General features: G+C 43.7%; 1 protein-coding gene across 2 annotated transcripts in view; it reads left to right on the forward strand.

Moving 5' to 3' along the window:
- The first annotated feature begins 1190 nt into the window (after nt 1–1190).
- Nucleotides 1191–25233, forward strand: part of cep295 (centrosomal protein 295) — a 69200-nt gene continuing 45157 nt past the window's right edge. The window contains exons 1-13 of one of the 2 annotated variants that reach the window (XM_084336030.1): nt 1191–1548; nt 8370–8570; nt 8862–8986; nt 10084–10177; nt 11270–11383; nt 11470–11610; nt 12357–12540; nt 12879–13067; nt 14706–14933; nt 15062–15156; nt 18460–18651; nt 19915–19991; nt 22791–24363. In XM_084336030.1, coding sequence (XP_084192156.1) covers nt 1450–1548; nt 8370–8570; nt 8862–8986; nt 10084–10177; nt 11270–11383; nt 11470–11610; nt 12357–12540; nt 12879–13067; nt 14706–14933; nt 15062–15156; nt 18460–18651; nt 19915–19991; nt 22791–24363 — 3312 coding nt within the window. In that variant the 5' untranslated portion in view covers nt 1191–1449. Of the gene's footprint in view, nt 1549–8369; nt 8571–8861; nt 8987–9553; nt 9644–10083; nt 10178–11269; nt 11384–11469; nt 11611–12356; nt 12541–12878; nt 13068–14705; nt 14934–15061; nt 15157–18459; nt 18652–19914; nt 19992–22790; nt 24364–25233 lie in introns of those variants that run through there. The other variant, XM_084336031.1, reaches the window with a different exon arrangement.

Raw genomic sequence — 25233 nt, forward strand, 5'->3', positions numbered from 1 at the left:
TCTTTCCTGTGACAAAATGGCATCCAATGTAATAAAAAAAGTCAACCAACGAACGCGATTCTTGTACCGGATCTCCTCTCTGGTAAACAAGAATACCCTGAAGACTCTAGCAGGAGCACTCATTCAAGGGTACTACGACTATGCTTGCACCTCATGGTACCAAAGCACCTCAAAGGCACTAAAAAACAAATTACAAACATCTCAAAACAAGCTAGTCAGACTACTACTTGACCTGACTCCTAGAACCCACCTCACCCCTGCCCACTTTGACAACCTAGGATGGCTTAGAGTAGACGACAGAGTACAGCAACTTGCAATGGGCCTGGTCTACAAGATACACTACGCGACCAAGGTACCCATGTACATGTCAAAATACTTCCCAAAGGTCAGTGAATACCACGATCACAACACCAGAGGGAGCTCCACAAATCATGTAAAACCCAGATTCGGCTCAAACAAGGGACTAAACACGTTTCGCAATTATGCCACATCAATGTGGAACGCCCTACCTAAAGCTGTAAAGGAATGTGAATCACTACCCACCTTCAAAAACACTCTCAAAAAACACCTACGTGAGACTGCAATTCGAAACTGGCCCCTACAAATGTCCTAACCTAGTTGTACAGTAAATAACCAAGTAAGGCTTTGTCAATATTCCAATGTACAGTGTAAAATGTGTGTGTGTCCCCTTCCCAACCCCCCCCCCCCCCCCCCCCCCCACCTCCAATGTACAGCCCTCACCCAACCCACCCAACCCCACCCCACCCAACCAACCTCCTCCAATGTACAGTTTCTATGCCAAATGTATATACACTCCTTTTCTGGACACTTTTGTATCACAAACAGTACTGTATTTGCAAATCTGATATGTCATAAATGTATAGATGTAGCAGTACTGTCTATCTGTATGTCATGTATGTCATATATGTTATGATGAATTGAAAATGGGGGACCCTGATGTAAACAAGACGAAAGTCTTTCTCTGGTCTGCATCCCCTTAACAATTGTATTGAGCTGTACTGTACTGTACCCATTCTGCAATCTGTTAATAAACTTTTCAATCAATCAATCAATCAAACACAATGTTATGGAACACGCCCAGCATTGAGTAGCGGGCCGTTTAAACTACCGGAAGTGACGTTTGTCACGAGGAAGAAGAAACGCTCACTCGTTGTCGTTGGCATGGGATTCTTCGGGTGATACAACCAAAACATTGTTGAAGGGTTTATCTTCTTTTCGCACTTTCTCTAGTATTTCACTGATGATAGTGATATGTTTAGCTTCACACTAAGTTAAGTACTTATAAGACATGCCTATGTTAAGACAAGGAGCGTGTAGCTACGGCCCGGGTGGCAGCCAGCGAGGCTAGCCAGGTAGCTAATAATGTGGCCTTTGATTTAGCTGAACATCGGTCCTGGTTTTTGTTAACAATAACATGAGTCTTTCACGATGAAGAGGAAGGTCGCCAGACTGAGACTGAGTCCCAACGAGGAGGCTCAACTTATACGGGAGGAACACGAGAGGAGGAGAAAGTTGCGAATACAACAGGTAATGTTACTTAGCGATCGTTTACTGAATTGTCAATGGCGTCTAATGTTTTGTTTGATTGAAAACTTTAACAGATTGCAGAATGGGTACAGTACAGTTCAATACATTCAATTGTTAAGGGGATGCAGACCAGAGAAAGACTTTCGTCTTGTTTACATCAGGGTCCCCCATTTTCAATTCATCATAACATATATGACACACGACATACAGATAGACACTACAGTACTGCTACATCTATACATTTATGACATACCAGATTTGCAAATACAGTAGTACTGTTTGTGATACAAAAAGAGTCCAGAAAAGAGAGCATATACATTTGACGTAGAAACTGTACTCAAGAGACTCAGCAGCCGCCATCACCCCAGTCATCACACACATAATAAACCTCTCCATAAAACAGGTAACCCAAGGACTTCAAAATTGCGAGAGTAACACCCCTGCACAAAAAGGGAAGCAAATTAGACCCAGGCAACTACCGCCCTGTTTCTATCCTTACATCCATCTCGAAAGTCATGGAAAAAATAGTATACGAACAGGTCGAAAAGTACCTCGCGGAAAAAAATCTAATCTACGAATTTCAATCTGGCTTCAGAACATCCCACTCCACTGACGCATGCCTTCTCTATTTGAACGACCACATCAAGCAAGAGCTGGACACGGGCAAATACTGCGGCATGGTCATGCTGGACCTACAAAAGGCCTTCGACACTGTCAATCACACCATTCTGATTGACAAGCTAAAAGCAATTGGTTTTGATAGTTTATCAGTGAGCTGGATACAATCCTACCTGGAGGGGAGAGAACAGATGGTGGAGATAAACGGTACCCTATCCCCCCCCCCCCCCCCTCACACTGAACTGTGGTGTTTCACATGGAAGCATACTAGGACCGCTACTGTTCCTAATTTATGCAAATTACATGTCGTCAGCTTGTGACTGCAACTTGTTCCTGTTTGCGGACGACTCAGCCCTGCTGCTCTCACCTCCATAGCCATGAAGTGCTTCGAGAAGCTAGTAAAGGGCTACATCTGCTCCTCCCTCCCCATCAACATGGACCCCCTGCAATTTGCATACCGCCCCAACAGGTCCACGGAGGACGCCATATCCCATGTGCTGCACACAGCAGCATCACACCTGGACAAGAGGCAGGGGAACTACGTGAGAATGCTATTCATCGACTACAGCTCGGCATTCAATACCATAGTCCCCTCCATACTCATAGCCAAGCTCAGGGACCTGGGCTTGGGCTATGACCTCTGCCAGTGGGTCTTGGACTTCCTGACTGGCAGACCCCAGGTGGTGAGAGCAGGCAACTGCACCTCCTCATCCATCACCCTCAACATAGGGGCCCCCCAGGGCTGTGTTCTGAGTCCCCTCCTCTACTCCCTGTACACACACGACTGTGTGGCTCAGCGGAGTAGCAATACAATCGTCAAATTTGCTGACGACACAGTGGTGGTGGGCCTGATCTCTGCCAACGACGAGAGGGCCTACCTGGAAGAGGTCAAGGTCCTGGCGGGATGGTGCCAGGAAAACAGCCTCTCCCTGAACGTCAGCAAAACAAAGGAGATGATTGTGGACTTCAGGAGGTCGGGGGTCAAGGACTACAGCCCCCTCAGCATCGACGGGGCACCGGTTGAGAGAGTCAACAGCTTCAAGTACCTCGGAGCCTACATATCCGAGGACTTGACATGGACCACACACATTAACAGTGTGGTGAAGAAGGCACGACAACGCCTCTACTTCCTCAGGCGCCTAAGGAAGTTCCAAGTCAGCCAGAAGATCCTTAAGAACTTCTACTCATGTACAATAGAGAGCATCTTGACCGGCAACATCACCTCCTGGTTTGGGAATAGCACTGCAAAAGACCGAAGCAGACTACAAAGAGTGACACGTGCAGCCGAACGCACAATTGGAGGGGGGCTCCCCACCCTCCAGAACATTTACTACAAGCGTTGCAAGGGCAAGGCTAAGAGAATCATTAAAGACTCCAGTCACCCGAACAACTGCCTCTTTGAACTGCTGCGGTCAGGCAAGCGATACCGGAGTCTCAAGGCGAGCACAGAAAGACTCAGAAGTAGCTTCTATCCCCAGGCCATCAGGCTGCTAAACGAACAATGAATGAACACTACACAACAACAACCACCAAACGCACATAGCACACACATACACACGCACACACTCACTTTAAACAAACACACTGTAGCACCCACTCCACACACTTTATAGCACACACCCACTTTAAACAAACACACTGTAGCACCCACTCCCCACACTTTATATTTATGGATGAAGGATTGCACTACAACTCGTACACCTTACTGTAAATTGTACCTAAAATTGTACCTCATCCCATTTCTGCTTTGCACTAGATAGTACTGTACATTAGTACACTGCATAGTATTGTGTATTGTATATTATATGGTAACTCAGAACATTGTACATATGTCTATACCGAACACTGTGACCTCATTCTCTTCTTCTAAATTCATGCTATATTATGTTATTATGTTATTTGATACTATCTTGTCTAGCACAGTCTCTGGAGCGTAACAGTAAGAAGCATTTTGTATGAAAGTATTCTGTACTTCTGTATGACAACTATTAAAGAACTTGAACTTGAACTTGAACTTGCTGGTCTCTGACAAGAACAAGTTGCAGGTTGAAAAAACCCTCAGCTCGGAACTAGGCAAAATCTGCATATGGCTCGCCGACAACAAACTATCATTACACATGGTCAAAACAGAGTCCATTCTCTTCGGTTCAAATAACAAACTCAGCAAGACCGACGGCTTCTCAGTTACAGTGGGTGACAATATTGTCACAAGGAAAGATGAAATTACCTACCTGGGTTCCATCCTAGAGGCTAATCTTTCCTGTGAAAAAATGGCATCCAATGTAATAAAAAAAAGTCAACCAACGAACTAGATTCTTGTACCGGATCTCCTCTCTGGTAAACAAGAATACCCTGAAGACTCTGGCAGGAGCACTCATTCAAGGGTACTACGACTATGCTTGCAGTGCACCTCATGGTACCAAAGCACCTCAAAGGCACTAAAAACCAAATTACAAACATCACAAAACAAACTAGTCAGACTACTGCTTGACCTGACTCCTAGAACCCACCTCACCCCTGCCCACTTTGACAACCTAGGATGGCTTAGAGTAGACAACAGAGTACTAGGGATGGGTACCGAATTCGGTACTTTTGAGGTACCGAACCGAAACACGTCGGTACTACCGAGTATCGAATCAAGTGAGAAACCAAAAAATAAATAAAAAAAAAATATTTTTTATTAATTTTTTTTTTAATTTTTTTTAATTTTTTTTTTAACTTTTTTCTTTTCATGTCAACGTTCACACGCACAATATATGCTTACCTAGGATTTGACTTGATTCAACAACAAAGCAGTCGGAGCAATGACAAGCCGAAAACTGTCGAAATTGTAGTTATTTGAAGTTTGGATTTTTTTTTACGACTGAGGTAGGTAAATTAAATTTCGACAGTTTTCGGCTTGTCATTGCTCCGACTGCTTTGTTGTTGAATCAAGTCAAATCCTAGGTAAGCATATATTGTGCGTGTGAACGTTGACATGAAAAAAAAAAGTAAAAAAAAAAAAATTAATAAATTTTTTTTTTATTTTTTTTTTATTTTTTTTTAAAGTACCGAAAAAAGGTACCGTTGGGTACCGGTATCGATTCACAGGTACCGGTACCGGTACCGGTTCAAATGTGAAAGGTACCCATCCCTACAGAGTACAGCAACTTGCAATGGGCCTGGTCTACAAGATACACTACACGACCAAGGTACCCATGTACATGTCAAAATACTTCCCAAAGGTCAGTGAATACCACGATCACAACACCAGAGGGAGCTCCACAAATCATGTTAAACCCAGATTCGGCTCAAACAAGGGACTAAACACGTTTTGCAATTATGCCACATCAATGTGGAACGCCCTACCCAAAGCTGTAAAGGAATGTGAATCACTACCCACTTTCAAAAACACTCTCAAAGAACACCTACGGGAGACTGCAATTCGAAACTGGCCCCTACAAATGTCCTAACCCAGTTGTACAGTAAAGACCAAGTATGGCTTTGTCAGTATTCCAATGTACAGTGTACAGTGTCCCCGGGCCCCACCCAACGTGGTAGTCGTAGTAACCTTGAATGAGTGCTCCTGCCACTGCTGCCAGAGTCTTCAGGGTATTCTAATCTTGTTTACCAGAGAGGAGATCCGGTACAAGAATCGAGTTCATTGGTTGACTTTTTTGATTACATTGGATGCCATCTTGTCACAGGAAAGATTAACCTCTAGGATTGAACCCAGGTAGGTAATTTCATCTTTCCTTGTGACAATATTGTCACACACTGTAACTGAGAAGCCGTCGGTCTTGCTGAGTTTGTTATTTGAACCGAAGAGAATGGACTCCTGTTTTGCCCATGTGTAATGATAGTTTGTTATCGGCGAGCCATATGCAGATTTTCCCTAGTTCCGAGCTGAGGGTTTTTTCAACCTGTAACTTGTTCTTGTCCGTTGTCAGAGACCAGCAGGGCTGAGTCGTCCGCAAACAGGAACAAGTTGCAGTCACAAGCTGACGACATGTCATTTGCATAAATTAGGATCAGTAGCGGTCCTAATATGCTTCCTTGTGGAACACCACAGCTCACTGGGAGGGGGGGGGGATAGGGTACAGTTTACCTCCCCCATCTGTTCTCTCCCCTCCAGGTAGCAGGGCTGTACGCTAAGCTTTTTCACTAGGGGCACACATGCCCCTAAATGAGAAATTTAGGGCCAAAAAATATTTTTTAGGGGCACATTTTTTAATAACAATTTTACCATTATTTATATCGATTGTTTTTTATTTAAAAAAGAAAAAGAAAAAAAAGTATTTTATATACGGTAATTTCTTTTAATAAAATATATATATTATATAATCATACTTGTAGTTGTATTATCTGCGAGACATCGCCACCACGCAACAAGTAAAAATGCTCGCTATATGCAACCAGCTCCACTGTCTGTGTGTACTCGAGTAGCCTCCAGCTACGGCCAGGATTCTCCGGAGTTGCAGCTGGACCCTATACTGTAGCCTCCAGCTACGGCCAGGATTCTCCGGCGCTGCAGCTGGACCCTATTGACTATATTCAGCGTGCCCTCAGCTCGAATACGCATCGACTCAGTGTTATAAGACATTGATATCAGGAGCTATCTGAACTATTTAGTTTAATGGGACGTTTCATTTTGAACAGTAAGCTAACGCGAGCTATCATGCACTACTAGACTTGCTGGAGCATTTGTTGATATCAGTAGCTAGCCGGCTGGCAGGCTCACCGAGGTCCCAGTGTCCCACTAGAGACTAGTGTTTACAACAGCCACGGGTGCGGGAGGAGCAGCAGACGCCGCAGCTCTCTCTGTGTGTCTGAGTTCAGTTCAGTTCGGCTCACTATAGGAGGTCGAACGCGTCGAAAATATGAAGCAATACTAACTTTACTTTTCTTCATAGCTAAATCAGACAGTCAGCCAGTCTATCAGAGTGAGTGCTCAGTCGATTGTTCCCACTGATCATACCTGCTGAGTGCTCACTGCTCAGCTCGCGTGAGTGACGTCATCGCGTCATCACATGCCTTGGATAATTTAGGAGTGAAATGCGAATGCAAGGCTTGAAAGCACTACTCGCAAGCCCGCCCCCAGATAATATTTACCAATCGCAACGGCCAATTAAAGGGGCAATTCGCGATCATCACGTCGCAGTGTACAGCCCTGGGTAGGATTGTATCCAGCTCACTGATAGACTATCAAAATCAATTGCTTTTAGCTTGTCAATCAGAATGGTGTGATTGACCGTGTCGAAGGCCTTTTGTAGGTACAGCATGACCATGCCGCAGTATTTGCCCGTGTCCACCTCTTGTTTGATGTGGTCATTCAAATCGAGAAGGCATGTGTCAGTGGAGTGGGAATGTTCTGAAGCCAGATTGGAATTTGTAGATTAGATTTTTCTCCGCGAGGTACTTTTCGACCTGTTCGTATACTATTTTTTCCATGACTTTCGAGATGGAGGATAGAAACAGGGCGGTAGTTGCCTGGGTCTAATTTGCTGCCCTTTTTCGTGCAGGCCAGGGGTGTTACTCTCGCAATTTGCTGACACCATCGCTGGAGGATTCATAATTGTAGCAACTTGCAAACTTACTTAATGTCCTATTAGCAGGTTGAATGTATCGACATATTGAAAGTGATTGCATGCCTATTCTTATTTCATGCATATTGTTCTTATTTCATTATGATGGCTAATTGTTTTATGTTTTTATTTTAATATGTCAAGTCAAGTGTTCCTTTATTAATCTCCTTGGGGAAATTCAAGTGTAAGATAACTAGATAAGATATTCCTTTATTGATCCCCTTGGGGAAATGCAGGCATCATAGCGGCATGGGGGAGGGGAGGTACAGGTAGTAGAAGACATGATGCAGGTCATAGAATTATAGTACAGTGGAGAAGTAAAAATAGGCAATGTAACAATATTATTAACTCTGGACATGCTCATATGGGCAAGTACTGTAGGCAGTGTAAAAATATCAAGGTGCAAGATGAGGTGTCATAGCAGCATTGGGGGGGGGGGGGGTACAAGTAGGATAGGTAGTAATAATAATATAACATAGAACAAAATAATATCTCATGTTGTAAGTGACAGTTTTACAATAAGATAAAAAAAAAGCTAATTGCAAATGTTTAAATACCAGTGTTTCAAACCATGACATGATGACACAGGACTATCGGACTTGCATTCATTGTTGTGTCGGGTGTGTGACTGTCGGGCAGGTGCGGGAACAGGAGCGGTGCATCTCGCTGCAGATCCGCCGGGATGTACAGCAGAGACGGGAGCGTGAGCTGCATAATCTTGAGGAGGCGCTGAGAGAGGACTGGACCAAACAGCAGAAGGAGAAACTCGACTCCCTGCAGACGCTGTATCAGGAAAGTCTCCTACTCGTTGGACAAGGACACAGAAGCGCCAAAGAAAATGTAAGTAATGCTTTTTCCCTGATGCAGGACTGACCAAGACCCCATTAAACCCAGTAACGTTCTGCTCTACTTGAAGTAACTGGAATGTGATTTCGGAGACAGTTGAAATCAGATGATCCAAGATCAATTCATTGAGTGCCACTTACGCCATGATATGTCGGAAGAAATGCTGCTAGAATCTGATCCTAGAGGCAGCATAAAGAAGTTTAACTCTGCTCCAGAATATGAATGTAACAGTCTGAGTAAAGCTGCCTAGAAGGTCTAACTGCTGTTTTGTTTTTTCTGCACCAGGTGCCTGACTTGGCCGCAGCAGCCCAGAGAGAGGGGGAGAATCACGCCAGAGCAGAGGAGCGTCACCGAGAGGCCCTGAGAGAGCTCCAGGCACAGAGACAGAGAGGCCAGGAAGAGCAAAGCCGGTCAGCATCACATGCTTTAGGCAGGGTGTTTACTAGGAGGAATATTTTATCTTATATTCTGAATCTCTGTCGTTAAAGAACCCAGGACGCCTATCGTAAAGAGTAGGGGGTTCCCCGATGTTCCTGGCCAAATTCCCAATCAGGTCTCTGACATCAAGGTCACCTAATCACCCCTTCCCCTTAATTGGCTGATATCAATCCCTGTCTCCTGAGCCGTTCAGCCATCGTGTGATGTGTGCCTGCCGCCTGGTGCCAGTGTATGGCAGCCGTTGAGCCTGCGTAGCCCATGGTTGGGTGCTACACAGTGGTGGTGAAGGAGGCAATTTCCACCCTACATTGTGGGGAGTGCTTTGAGTGAAAAGAGCTATATATAAATGTAATGAATTATTATTAAGACAGAGAGACCAGGAAGAGCAAAACCGGTCAGCATCACATGCTTCACACAGGGTGTTTACTAGAAGGAATATCTTTGCATTCCAGCACTGTTTGCATATAGCTTTTACTGAAACAGAGCTACGCAATCTCACACGTGAATGCATTTTCAGGTGACCTGCCAGGTGAAAATGAGGGGTTCCTATGAGTTTCCCTGATTGAAGTGACCTGCCAGGTGAACATGAGGGGTTCCTATGAGTTTCCCTGATTGAAGTGACCTGCCAGGTAATTTATTTTTGCACGGCAAGTCGTCTGCAAATGCAGTCATGTCACAGATTGCGTAGCTCTTTTTGAAATGAAAAGCCATATGCAAACAGTGCTAGGGATTATAAACATTGCACTTTACAAATTATCGATTGAATATTACACTTTGTGCCATCAGCACGACCACGGTATTGTAATGACAGAGCCACACGTCTTTACATCAAGTCGCGCCTGATTGGTGAGTGTTTGTTTTCTGGCCCATGTTATTTTCTCCCAACCTCATACTATGTGGTTGAGCACAGTAGAGGTTTGCTATACCAGGTGTTGCGTCAGTTAGTGTTGTGTTGGTAGATCATTACGCCACGTGCCAAGGCCAATTCCTTCTATATACCTCATACTAGGTAATAAAGTGTTTCTGATTCTAACTTGTAAAATCATCCCTGTTATTTTTTTATTTGTAGTTCTATCAAAGCCAGGAGAAAGGCGCTACAGGCAGAAAAGGAGAGATCAGCGAAAGTGGCCAGCCTCCCACCCCCTCCACCAAACCCTATTGAGGTGATTTTCCTAGTTTCTGTTGTGAAAATGTACAGAACATGCAAAATTATGTCCCAGGATTCTTGAACAAGATAGCGCTGAATCGCCACTAGGGGGTCTAAACTAACTAATGGGAAAAAGCCTTGGTGAAGAGGTGTGTTATGAGAGCAGTTTTGAAAGTGCCCAGGGTTGGGTCTTACTTTCTTGTTCCGAATGAATCTGTTTTGCAAACTTGCACGTTATCTCACAACATGGTTCAAGCCAAGTCAGCACTTCCTGTCATCAAGCGTAGTTCAAGCCAAGTTGGCACTTCCTGTCATCAAGCACAATTCAAGCCAAGTTGGCACTTCCTGTCATCAAGCATAGTTCAAGCCAAGTTGGCACTTCCTGTCATCAAGCATCATTAAAGCCAAGTTGGCACTTCCTGTCATCAAGCATAGTTCAAGCCAAGTCGGCACTTCCTGTCATCAAGCATAATTAAGCTTCAGACAGTGGACTTTGTGGAAGTGGTCCATTTGGCAAAGGCACATAATTACATTCCAGCCACCATATGGCAGCTCCAGAGATTCAGAATATTTTATTATCACAGTTTTTTTTTTTATGTACATGCATTCAGAAAAACGTGAAATGCTTGTTTTTCCCGGCTCCTCAAATGTAGTAGATTTGTTAACGTAGTACACAACGTATATTATATCTCCAAACTATAACTAGTATAAGCTATAACTAAATATAAACTATAACTCTAAACTAGATAAGCTATAAATAAACAAACTACAAGCTACTGTAAACTAAACATAATACACAACGTATATTCTATCTATACAAACATATACAATACAAGGTTCGCAGTGAGAACAGCTATAACATCTGTTATTTCAGAATATTGGAATTCAATTAAAAGAAGGGCAAATATATTAACAGCTCTCGGAGAGTGCTATGATTAATGTTTTTGAATTCTGCACCTTCACTAACAGAACCCCCCCCCCCCCCCCCCTCAAACTTCATTCCCTGGATTTGGCTGTTCTGACGGTTGTGATCTGTGCTAGATTTTTGGCCAGATTGGATTCTGTCGCAAATAGTAGTGCTAAAACTCAATTCCTCCAATTCAAACAGAACATTGAGTCCAAGAAGCAGCCCATGGTGAAGAAATCTGATATAAATGCCTTCTCTGCAACACACTACCACATGCCCGAGACCGCAGTGGACAGGGAGGCAGACACGGTACATGTAAGTAAAACCAGTAAATCTAACTTGAGTTACCGATACTCCTTCTGTTGAATGGCTCTGCAACTCCAGTCTGTTTATGTTCCCAGCCCAATGCTCAGGAGGTAGCAGAGGTAGAGGTGTGGAGGCTCCAGGAGTTGGGGAGGGATGCGGAGAGGGAGAGAGAGGAGCAGCAGGAGAAAGCCCGTCTCAGAGGGAAGCACGCTTTGAGGAGAGAGCAGCTCACACAGGTATCGTACAGACTGCTGTTAAACATGCTGCTGCTTTTTACACAGCATTAAAATAAATTAATCTAGATTAATCTATGGAGTGAAAAATCTTCAACGTTCTGAACTTTCAGCAGTATATTTGCTTGTTCTTTTTTTGCATCGACTCATGCACCTTTTTGAAAATCATCTGACATGAAGATGGAACACATTTTTGTTGTTAATATGATTTATATTACTGGTAGTTCATACAAGACATTATCTCCTCTAAGCCAATCTGCACTTTAACATAGGCCTGGGTTCTTTTTATTTCTGTTAGCGCCGCGGTTATAAGAAAGAGGTCTAGCTGAGTCAATGTTGATGGTTTTGTTGAACATTTGTATTTCACAGGAGATAAACTGTATTTAAAGAAAGCTATTCAAATAGTATTTGAATCTAAATATACTTTCTTTGTGTTGCATTAATTCCATGATTTTAGTAAATATCTGTTACAAGCTTCGGTCTTAAGTAAAAAAAAAAATGCTATTTTTTTATCTAGATTAATCACAGAAAATTGTGAGATAAATTAGTAAAAAAAAATATATCTATTGATGGCACTAATTATAATGCATTCTTTGATGTTGGTGATTTATAAGTGAAAAGTGACCAAACATGTCTTGTCAACTCACGCTTGTGCAGCAGGTTAATAAGTGAATCACCAACAATCCTGAGTGTTGACCTATACTGTGATGCGAGTACCAACAGCAAAGTGTCCTCCACGTCTCCTCCAGGACCACGGGCGCCTCCTCGTCGAGCTGGAGCACATGCAGCAGACAGACATGCTGAGGAGGAGACAGCAGGTGGCCCAGATGCCTGCGCAGATCTTCCAGCCGCTCTACAAGAGGCAGGAGGCCAGGGAGGACGGCCAGAGGGAGATGGAGTTTGCCTTCGAGGACATGTACACCGGAGAGAGGCGTAAGAGGCCGTGCATGCACCTCCTGTCTCCGTCTCCCTTTAGCTAGCAGCACTTGAGGGAATGGCTCAGGAGAAATGGTCATTGATGAGCTATTTGAAGCACGATGGCACTCTTTTGCTGATATTAGAAATATGTTGAACTTAAACATGCTAAGTTCTCAGTGCTCTCAGAACGCAATATGACGTATTTTCCAGTGAAAATAATGAAGCCAGCACTGTGGCAGATGCATATTTCACCATTTTTGAATTGCAAATAAATTGCAATCTATTTCCTGGATTGATTTGATTGTTTCTGTGAGAGTGATATGAGCCAATCCATATGCATGTGACCTCCCCAGGGGTTAAAGGTGACCTGGTGCTGCAGCTGGTACCGGCGCCTCTGCCGGCCCTGTCCACAGACAGCCAGGACCTGGACCAGGAGCTGGACCTCACCCTGGAGGACGTCACCACCACACACAGAGCAGGAGAGACTCGTCGTGACACCACACACCAGGCGGGCAGCACAGAGCAGGAAGCACCCACACAAGGTGGAGAGAGAGAGAGTCCAGCAGGAACCACAAAACATGCATTTCTTTATTCTGATATTCTGTTGATCTGCCTGAAAGCAAGATAACTGCATATCGATGGCTGAAACGCAAAAACCTCCTATCTGAAAATGTCTGCTGGAAAAAACATATATAAATGCAAATTTTTTAAGGATACCCAATACAATACACGGTCGCCATCGGTTGTGTAATAGTAAAGGGTTAACCTGTCGTGTGGCAGTGAAAGGGTTAATCGGCTGTTTTGTCGCAGTGAAAGGGTTAACCTTCTGTGTATTGTCGCAGTGAAAGGGTTAACCATTTTGGTAGTGCGGCAGTGAAAGGGTTAAAGGGAAGACGACTAAATGCTTAGTGATTTAAATATCATACAAATATAATTTTAGTTTTAAGTGATTTTAAATTGTCAGTAATGTAAACCGAATAGCCTATATTTTTTGGACAATAGCCTCAATGAAGTAGGAGGTTGACATCTGCAGCTTATATCACATCATCTGAATAATAACTAGTGGTTGATGGACACAGGATGACTAATGTAGGCTACAATACATTACAGTCATACTCCTAATTAGGGGTGTCCCGATCACGTGATCGGGATCGGGGCCGATCACGTGATTTTCCGTAGATCGGGATATTTTTTTCATTCAACAAACATGACCATGTTCACGTCTTAAACTCATACTGAGGCCTTAGTTTTGGTTTTAAATTGCATATCATCATTCATTTATTTATTGTCACACAGAGCAGAAGAATTTTGCCAAAACAAACCAATAGTATCCAGCTTCAGAACGGCAGACCCAAATTAATTTTAATTTTTAATTTTTTTTATCCCAATTTCTCACATTACATTCACCCTGAATGTTGACGTTATCCAGGTGAAAAGTTAACTTCATAAATCATTTGATGTATAATTAAATCAAAGGAAATGCGTTTGGCTCTGAGAGTATGGCTGGTCTGCCGTTCTGCAGCTGGATACTATTGGTTTGTTTTGGCAAAATTCTTCTGCTCTGTGTGACAATAAATAAATGAATGATGATATGCAATTTAAAACCAAAACTAAGGCCTCAGCATGAGTTTAAGACGTGAACATGGTAAAAAAAAAAATATTTGATCGGATCGGGAAATATCGGTATCGGTAGATACTCAAAATTACATGATCAGGATCGGGAGCAAAAAACGTGATCGGGACATCCCTACTCCTAATAATAATCTATTGTTATTATCTAGCCTATATACCAATTGATCCTTTCTGAGAAAACAATTAACCATACATTTTTGTTACCAATTTTTGCCCAACGTAGTTAATAAAATGACTGTTAATAAAATTATAGCGGGATCTGTATAGATGAAACCCTAACTATACCATCACTAGGCCTACGTCAGTTGAAACTATTGATAGTTTCACAACTAGGCATGCAGTAGGCTAATTTTCAAATAAGCCATTTGAAAATGTACATTTTAAGAGGTTTTTGTTTCTATTTTCTCCTCATATCTGTTCCATATCCCAACCAGAGTAGCCTGCTCGCTGAATCACTTGCTTCGTTTTTTTCTTCTCCCAGTAATGTCTTCATCTTTAAACTGGTCCTGATCAAGAGATTCACGGACCGCTCTTTCTTTCGTTTCAAGGGGAGCCCTCCAGACCCGCGGGTGCCCCTCCCAGACGGACACTGAAGAAACTCCTGGACCGCATCAGGAGCCAGAGGGACCAGTGGACCAGTCAGGGTGTTGGTGTCTGCCCGACCGAGCAGCCAACCACCACCACCGCTCCTCAGGTCCCAGAGCAGGACATGACCATAGACACCGGCTCTCTGTCCAGCAGCGCCAGGCTCCCTGGACCCCCTCAGTCACCACCAGGTCAGTCCATGCATGGATGATGTCGCTAATCGATGCTCTGTCATCTCGAGGAAAGGAAAAATGTTTTCAGGAAATGTTCATACGGTAATAATAATCAACGGTTTTTTTCTTTATTTTTGTTTAACCAGCATCGGAGACGAAAGAGGAATCCATCGTAGCAGGAACCCTGCTTCCTCCTGAAGTGCAGGCCGACAGAATCCATGAGGAGGAGAGAAGGAGAAGGGTATGAGTGAGAAGAACTATGCGTGAAGAGCTCATCTCCTGTACAGACAAACGGTTAAAATGTCCCTAAAATCATGAAATGGATGACAATAGACACTAATAACACATCATGGTCATCGAACATTGCAATAGCCGGAACAGTCTTGTTCTGATTCAGACAAGACGGCTTTTAAATTGACAGCTTTTCAAGCAGAATTCAAGACTTTCTCCATTCTCTTCGTGGTCCCTCACTAGTTCAAAGTCAACCACAGCAGAATGGTCTCTCTCGCTCTCATCAACCTTTGTTTATTCTCGAAATTACAATTGAGGTCACCCTCATTTTCAATGTAGTCGAGACTTTACAGAGATTTCAATGCACACATTTCTACAATATAACAATAATAAATATTAATAGCTATCTACATAGTACTCTGTCCAGAGTGCACTACAGCAATTAGTATACAATTTTAAAATAAAATAAAATGAACATGGTCATAAAATCAGCACACAAATTGACAAAATAAAAAATTGCATAAACTTCAGACATAAGAATAGGTATAAAAGACAATAAAAGTAGTGTAATGTAGACGTGCAGATTTAAGAATAGGCATAAAATAAGTACAATAGTATAATATCGCTCGAAGGCATGTGAACCCCCCCCCGGAACAGTCAGTCCCCCGAACACCTCACGCATCAATCCCTACCGTGTCTATTTTTTTGCCAACACACTTGCATTTTTCCGCGATCTGATTGGCCATTGACGTTTCTGGTCATGTGACATCTGCGCCAATCGCGTGACGCCTGTTTCTGCGCCTATTTCCGCATCTAACAGCCTGCAAACTACCTAACGCCTAGTTCTATCACTGGTTAAGCTTAGGCGACTCTTTCGAAGTTGGTTAAGGTTAGAGTTTGGAATCAGGGCTGGTGTTCTATCGCCCTGCTCTAAGACAAACTCTAACCTTAAAGGAAAACTCCAACATTTTGGGAAATTAGCTTATTTAATATCTTCCCTGGAGTTAGACAAGAAGATACATACCTTTTTTGTCTCTGTGCGTGCATTTAGCTTTGGGAACAGTCGCTCCGTTAGCGTAGCTTAGCTTCATCACTGGAAGTGGGGGAGATCCGGAGCTTCATCACTGGAAGTGGGGGAGATCCAGAGCCTGACGTTCCCTTACACTGTATACAGTCACGAAATTCACTCCAAATACAACTCCAAAACGTTCATGTAAACATGTTGTGACCTGTGTATTCACCACGTGGAGAAATAAAAAATAATTGAATTAGACAATTACGTTTTATAAGCAAATATACTCTGAACAATTTTTTGCCTAACCACTCCTCTCTGAGCGCAGCCAGTGATTTCAACGTGTCGTCGTGATTGTTGACATTCTCATTCATTCAAAGGATCCAAACCGATTGAAGTTTATGCATACCATGACTTAAAATCCTCTTACCTTGACGATTAAAAGCCTCCCCAATTTAGAAAACAGTAATCCAATGGCTGGTATTGTTATACCGGACGCTCTGAGCTAACCGGAGCTAACACAGATCAGGATGGTAAAGCATATATAATGACTTCCTTTCTGGGGTTTTCAAAATAAAAGTGCGACGTTTATAGCAGCGGAAAACGTTTATTTTGTACATTATCTAACGTTAACACGAACCTAAACTAACGTTACAACTAACCTAAAGTAAAGTAGCCGATAAATATCCATCAATTTGTGTCTCGTCAAAAGGCAAAAAAATGTTCAGTCGCGTCGCGACCTGCACAACGCCGCCCCCGGCCCACACACACACAAGCTACTGCATCAAAGTTACCACTTATGATTAACAAATGCATTCGTTTTGTCGCATTAACGTTATATAGTTAGTGTTACACGTTCAATAACATCAGCATATTATTTACCCGAACGTAGCAAGCATTACTCGTTCATACTAGCTCAGTTCCTTCCGTTGCTCATAGAGCCCTGAGTTTACCCATTCTGCAATCTGTTAATAAAGTTTTCAATCAGACACATGTATAGAAAGGCTTTGTTTTATTATAACATTCGTTGCAGTAAAATCATTATGCCTCGTTTAGTCATCCTGCGGAGCTAAAAGCTAAACGTCGGCCGCGCCGCCGCAGGGGTCTAACGTTGTTGTTGTAGACGAGCTCAGCTCTCGTCAAAATCAATGGCGGACAAAAGCGGAAGTAAAAAATGTATACGCGCTTGCCGATTGGTGGTAACAGCAGAGGCGGGTGCAAGCGGTGTGTGACGTAATTGGCAGAATCGACTGTCAATCAAAATTTCATTGGTTGAGAGCTCTGGTTGAGACAATAGTATCCAGCTGCAGCCCGGTAGACCATACTGGGAGAACTAGTATCTAGCTGCAGCCCGGCAGACCATACTGGGAGAGAGATAGTGCTATTTCTTGATGTTTCCTTTTTTTAAGTAAGTAAAGAGGCCTATGTTCATATCGGTGAGCACAATTTGTAACACAAATATACAGTAGTTTAATATATAAAAAAGAAAATACTACAAAAAAAATTTGCCACAAATATCGGTATCGGCCGGTTGTGTTAGTTGAACAATCGGTATCGGTGGCAAATTTTCATATCCGTGCATCCCTTGTGTCATCCGCATATAAATGCGCTTGACAGCCCTTCAAGGACAGAATAATATAATTAATTCATCTCATTGGCTGCAGCTTGTCCCCGACAGGGTCCAGATATTTAACATGCTAGATATCTGTCGGGCGTCCGACACATCGGCGAGTCACTCAGATCGCGTCTTGGAACAATTACACACATAGCAATCGAGTGCTTTTCGTTGGAGAAGTGCAAATCAGGGCTATAATGGTGTCGTCTGTACTCTGCGCTATATACATTGCCTGTTTTTAAATGTTTATGTCCTGTCCTGCAGGGGGAGGAGCTTGAGATGTTTCTGTGTCCTGTCCTGCAGGGGGAGGAGCTTGAGATGTTTCTGTGTGTCCTGTCCTGCAGGGGGAGGAGCTTGAGATGTTTCTGTAGTCCTGTCCTGCAGGGGGAGGAGCTTGAGATGTTTCTGTAGTCCTGTCCTGCAGGGGGAGGAGCTTGAGATGTTTCTGTATGTCCTGTCCTGCAGGAGGTGGAGCTTGAGATGTTTCTGTGTCCTGTCCTGCAGGGGGGGGGGAGCTTGAGATGTTTCTGTGGTCCTGTCCTGCAGGGGGAGGAGCTTGAGATGTTTCTGTGGTCCTGTCCTGCAGGAGGCGGAGCTTGTGATGTTTTAAATGTTTCTGTGTGGTCCTGTCCTGCAGGAGGTGGGGCTTGAGATGTTTTAAATGTTTGTGTGGTCCTGTCCTGCAGGAGGCGGAGCTTGAGACAGAGAAGCAGCAGCAGGTGACTTTGCTTCAGCAGCTGGATGAGCAGAAGACCCGGCTGGAGCAGATGTTGCTCGACACCCGGCAGGAGAAAGAGACTCGACAGGCTGCCATGACGCAGGAAGTACCTGTCCACCACCAGGAAGTTACCCCCATCGCCCCTGGTTCAGCCGCTGAGGTAGGTCTTCAGTTGAGTCTGTAAAAGACGGCTTGGTGCGATCAGAGTAGTTAGTCTGAGGTGGGCATCATGTTGACAAACGAAATCGCTAGTGCTGCACCCAAGGATGTAACTGTGGCACTCTGCCACCATGTAGAATTCAGCCTCCAAGGATGTAACTGTGCCACCATGTAGAATTCACCCTCTGAGGAAGAGTGCCACCATGACTGAAATTCCCTGGGAGAACTGTAGGGCTGACCCCTCATAGTCGATTAGTTCTCAAGTTTCAAGTTTCTTTATTAGTTGTCATACAGAAGTACAGAATGCTTTTATACAAAATGCTTCTTTCTGTTATGCTCCAGAGACTGTGCTAGACAAAAAATATAAGTATAAAATAAAATAAGTATAGCAGTATAAAATAGAAGTCACGTACGTAGACACAAGTGTTCAATATGTACATATGTACAATGTTCAATGCAAGTAGAAGTAACTGAGTTACCATACAATATACTAATATACTATATAGTGCAAAGCAGAAATGGGATGAGGTACAATTTAGGTACAATTTACAGTAAGGTGTACTGAGGTATGGGTTCTACCGGTAATCGTCTGTTTGGTCTTAGTTGTGTAGTACAGTCTCTGTAGCTGGTAGTGTAGTGTAGTTGCAGGGCCACGGCTAAGAGAATAACCAAAGACTCTAGTCACCCAAACAACTGCCTCTTTGAACTGCTGCGGTCAGGCAAGCGCTAGCGGAGTCTCATGGCAAGCACAGAGAGACTCGGAAGGAGCTTCTATCTCCAGGCCATCAGGATGCTCAATGACTCCATGTAACAACCCATAATTTACACTCATTGCACACACATCCACATGGCACATGCACACACTCGACTTTTAAACAAACACTCACCTTAACACTCACTTTAGACACTTTAACACTACATTATATTTATCTATTATTAGAGATTTGCACTACATTCATACCTCATTTGCACCTTACCTCAACGTTTTGTACCTCATTTACTGCATTGTACCTCACTGTTTGCTCATTTTTACTCACTGTACTTAGACTGGACCTAGGTTGTACTTTAGATTGTATATTGTACTGTATATTGTATATTCCTCTTTACTTACTTTCTTACTTTTTTTTTGGTATGAAGCACACTCTCAGGGGCTCATACAGAACCAAGCATTTCACCATAAAGTATGTGTATTTTATTGTGATAATTATAAACAAACTTGAAACTTCACAATTGCCTCTCTGACCTAAGCCTGTTGTTCTAGCAGCCAGTGGCTGCAGCAGATGAAGATGACCACACCAGAAGAATAAGAGAGTACCAGCAGAGACTGATGGAACAGAACAGGTGTGTAATGAAGTTCATCTCTGCTATGTGCGTATGCACTGGGTTTAGCAATCACATCCAGGGTTTCCGTTAGCCGGTATTTGACCGGCAAAATCTGTTGAAGTCCGACATATTTAATCTCTCCGGTCATAATGTCTGGTGAAAATAATTCCCTCGAAGCACAATTTGATTATTTGAATTGTATTAAAATAGGCTAAAATTAAATAGCCTATGCGATGAACGAAACAATCATTACATTTGTTTCATCGTTGCTTCACCAAGCAGGTCTAATAATGACAACGACGTTGTCAGCGAGAGCTTAGTGCTGGGTTTGCGAGTGCATGCAGCTGCAGAGCCACAGAACCCACCAGCTGTGCCGGCACAGTGCAATACTCCAATTCAGCCATTGGCAATTCAGCTGTTGGGTGGGGGGCCTGAAAACAGCTGAATCTGCGGCTCTGCAGCGGCATACTCTCGCAAATAAGTCGTTGGGAGGTGGAGATTCATCACGCAAACCCACGATAATGTTGCCGTCTCTCTCTGCCAAATTTCTCACTTCTTCGCTTGATATAATTAATACAAATGTCCAATATAACGGAATTCGTTAGCTCATAAAAATGTGATTATAACAGACTGCTGTTTATTAATGTCGGGCCGACTGCCCACAGACACCTATTTGATTTAAAGTCAGCAGCAGCACGGAGTCTCAGGACTTATTTTATTTGGAATATAATGACTGTATACGCAAAAGTAGCCTAGTTTTAAGTTAAAATATTATAAATCTACATGCCTTGAGGATGTCATTCTTTATATAGCCTGCCTATCAATTGTTTTTAAGCTCAATAAACTCTGACCGGAATTTCTCTCATTTGACCGGTAGATTGAAATCTACCGGACACTGAGGCCGGCAACAATTTTTTCTAACGGAAACCCTGATCACATCTCTAGATTAGTGTTGGGATTCACCAAGACACTTTCCAATTGTATGTACATTTTATTCCACAACACCAACAAACAACAGTGGAGACACCAGCTAATGCCAGCCTGGTCACAGGTACAATGTAATGCAGATTGGGTCACAGGTCAGCCATATAATAGTTCACACAGTAAAAAATGTAAGAAAGCAAGAAAGAGCCACATAGTCTGGGACCAGAACGAGGCACAGGTTGTCTGTGTTTCCATGTGTGTTTGAAGTTTCTGAGCAATGATGTGAATCTATTTGTGCCTGAAGTGTATTATAAATACATCTTGTGAGGGTTTCTACACTTGAACTGAGCTCAGTGTATGTATATGTTTTGTGTGTCTCTTTGTGTAAATGAGTTATTTGTGTGTGTGTGTGTGTGTAACTGTTTGCGTGTTCTAAGCGATGATGTAAATCCATTCGTACCTGAGGTGTATTATTATTACAAATACATTTTATGATGCTTCTACACTTCTGTGTAGATCTTCAATCAATCACTGAGCTTACTGTGTGTGTGTGTGTGTGTGTGTAATACAGAGTCTGGTCACAGGTCAGCCCATAATAGTTCACAGTACAGTGTATTTCAAAGAATAACAATGAAAAGTTAAAATACAAAAATAATTTACTGTGAAAGAAAAAAACGCATTCAACCCATGAAAGGCTACGCAGACTACTGTGAGGCATTGTATTTGATGTGTCAGGCTGTTCAAGGGGAATATTACATTGTGTTTGACGTGTCAGGCTGTTCAAGGGGAATAATACATTGTGTTTGATTGACGTGTCAGGCTGTTCAAGGGGAATATTACATTGTGTTTGACGTGTCAGGCTGTTCAAGGGGAATATTACATTGTGTTTGATATGTCAGGCTGTTCAAGGGGAATATTACATGGAAAGTTATTGCAAGAAAATACTCAATTACAATATGTTTTGGGCAGCTGTGATTGTATCAATCCCACATGCAGAACACAACATTCTGTAATAGAAGGTAGTAATCATTATTAGGGTTGGGCATCGTTTGGATTTGATCGATTCCGATTCTCCATTTCAATTCCTGTTCTAAACGATTCTCGATTCCGATTCTTTGAGGTGCAGGTCAAAACAGGTCACAGCTTATTTCGCAGGAGATTAAATATTTTTTTGAAAAATCCTTTATTTTTTTCATACTATTCACATTGTCAGTTGACTTGATCGTTTAATTTGGTTGCTGTACTGTTACTAGGGTATTCATTAAAAAAAAAAAAAAAATTATCCTATTAGAACCGGTTCTCGGTGCCCAACCCTAATCATTATGCATGTGTGGTGGAAAGCAGCCGAAGTTGAATAACTTTATTTATTCCACAACTCTTTTTTTTTGTTTAATTTCTTTATTACAGGAAAAGTAGTATGTACATTTACATTCGTCAGTATTATACATTCTCCATCTTTTCATCTTTTCTTCCCCTTTCATTTCCCCTTCCCCTCCTTCATACCCACCCCAGCCCCCCCACATTGAGGTTTTTGAAGACACATCTGCAAAACATCCAAACATACAGCATAGATGCTACTGGGAAAGAAAAACAAAAAAAACACAGCAATAGTATCAATCAGACCTATCTGTATTATGCACAAATATTTAGATAAAAAGAAGCAAAGAAAGAACTAAAAAACACAAAAAGAAAACTCTCCAGCACGGCTGTGGAAGGACGCCATCAATGAGGTTATTTCACTCCTTTCCCTACCCCTGCCCATATTATCTGGTAATTCTTGAGTAGTCTGACCTTCCGCAGCTTCCCGTTCCCCTCTCCTATTCCACAACTCTTAACGGTGTTCACAAGCAATTTGACATGTTTTTCATTTATCTTGTGTACTGTGTGTTTTAGACTCCACCATAGGTCAGTGGAAGCAGCTCGCAGGCGTCTGGAGGAATACCAACGGGCTCTTCACATCCGTTACAACCTGACTGCAACATCGGCACCGTCCCCTGCTGTGCCCCCTCCTCTACATTCTGCTGGGGTGGCTGCACCCCTAGGTCACCCTCTTCGTTCAGCTGGAGTGGCTGCACCCCTAGGTCACCCTCTACATTCTGCTGGAGTGACTGCACCCCTAGGTCACCCTCTACATTCAGCTGGAGTGGCTGCACCCCTAGGTCACCCTCTACATTCAGCTGGAGTGGCTGCACCCCTAGGTCACCCTCTACATTCTGCTGGTGTGGCTGCACCCATAGGTCACCCTCTACATTCTGCTGGTGTGGCTGCACCCATAGGTCACCCTCTTCGTTCAGCTGGAGTGACTGCACCCCTAGGTCACCCTCTTCGTTCAGCTGGAGTGACTGCACCCCTAGGTCACCCTCTACATTCTGCTGGAGTGACTGCACCCCTAGGTCACCCTCTACATTCTGCTGGAGTGACTGCACCCCTAGGTCACCCTCTTCGTTCAGCTGGAGTGACTGCACCCCTAGGTCACTCTCTACATTCAGCTGGAGTGACTGCACCCCTAGGTCACCCTCTACATTCTGCTGGAGTGACTGCACCCCTAGGTCACCCTCTTCGTTCAGCTGGAGTGACTGCACCCCTAGGTCCCTCTCTACATTCTGCTGGAGTGACTGCACCCCTAGGTCACCCTCTACATTCAGCTGGAGTGACTGCACCCCTAGGTCACCCTCTACATTCTGCTGGAGTGGCTGCACCCCTAGGTCACCCTCTTCGTTCAGCTGGGGTGGCTGTACCTCTAGGTCACCCTCTACTTTCTGCTCGAGTGGCTGCACCCCTAGGTCACCCTCTTCGTTCAGCTGGGGTGGATGTACCCCCAGTGCACCCTCTACAGCTCCCCACTGGTTCTGCAATGCCAGCCCATATCCCTGAAGCTAATGTACAATCCTCAGCCCCTACCAGAAACATGGCCATTTTGGCTCAACCTCCCTCTCACCCTAGTTCTGGTTTGAGTTCAAGAGCAAGCTTAGGTATTGACTCCAGAGCCCCGCCAGTGCAACTGGAGTCCTCTACAGAGAGCCCTAGAGACCAAAGAGCAGCAGTCGCAGCCTGGCTGACTGGTAGTATAATGGAGAGAGTCACGGACCACCTTCCCGAGAGACTGCGACCCCCTTCGGTCACTGTGGACCACCCGCTCTACAGACCGTTAACAACCGAAGCTACCTCCACTATCCCACCCCCACCACGCTCTGATCCAATCCCAGCCGCTAGGCCAAGCATGCTTTCCCTACCAGGGCAGGCCTCGTTTGAGCCTGGGCTTTTCCTGCAAGACTCTCCTCGGGAGGATATGGACCGGCAGAAGCAAGAGCTGCAGGAGGTTTATAAGCGGGTGCAGGAGCAGAGGGGGGCAATGGCACAGCAGCAGAGGGAGCAGGAGGAGGCGAGGCGGAGACAGGAGGAGGAGAGGGAGCAGATGAGGAGGCAGAGGGAGGCGCTGCAGGCTCTGATTAACACTGATGCACAGGTGAGTGACGGCCTGACGGGACAACATTTAGTCTTTGGCACCAAATGTTTTAGAAGTTCACTGCAGAACATTTGCTGTTCATATATTATAATTTATATAATTACATTTTTTAAACAATTAGATTTACTTTAGACATAAGCAGAAAAAAGCTATTATATGTAATATAATAATATATATATACAATAGATCAGTATCGGACATACAACGATCGAATCACTGCTCCCGAGAACGGGGGGGAGTGTTCTCACTCACCCCTTTTGCGATGCGAAACGGCGCTGATTCGTTTCACCCCCCGCTGAACGGGATCAGTTGGATTAGGTGGTCTCGGAATCGCGCCGTGTGGGTGCGGGGGGGCGTGACACACACAACGTCATTACTGTCATGCTTGCTTGAATTTTGGGCAGATAACACCACACACAGCAACAACTGGAGAATACCCACAAAAACGATATTTATGGGCAATTTGAGAGTTCAGAGTCTGCATTCCCTTAACAATTGTTTGTATTGAGCCGTATTGTATTGTACCCATATGCAATATGTTAAATAAAGTTTACATCCATTCATTCTGCTAGCATTACCGATTCGGCGATTGCATGAGCAGCTGGCTAGCTATCAGACCCTGTTAGATCAGAGCTCCTCTTTCAATCTTAACAAGCATTAAATAAATGGCCCAGTCATCTATTCACCGTTGTTTAATACACACGGTGTTGTCTCTAATGTTATCTAGCTACTAATGGCTCCCGATATCATCAGTTTGGTGCTGGCTAACTAGCGTGAGCTAACGTTAGCTTCTAGCCACAATGCTATACTGTTATAATGGCATCTTCCATTCACGTTAGCATGCAGCTAACAATGTAGCTAACAAAAGTC

This window comes from Notolepis coatsorum, assembly GCF_963971535.1.
Source record: "Notolepis coatsorum genome assembly, chromosome: 1".
In the NCBI taxonomy this organism is placed as follows: Eukaryota; Metazoa; Chordata; class Actinopteri; order Aulopiformes; family Paralepididae; genus Notolepis; species Notolepis coatsorum.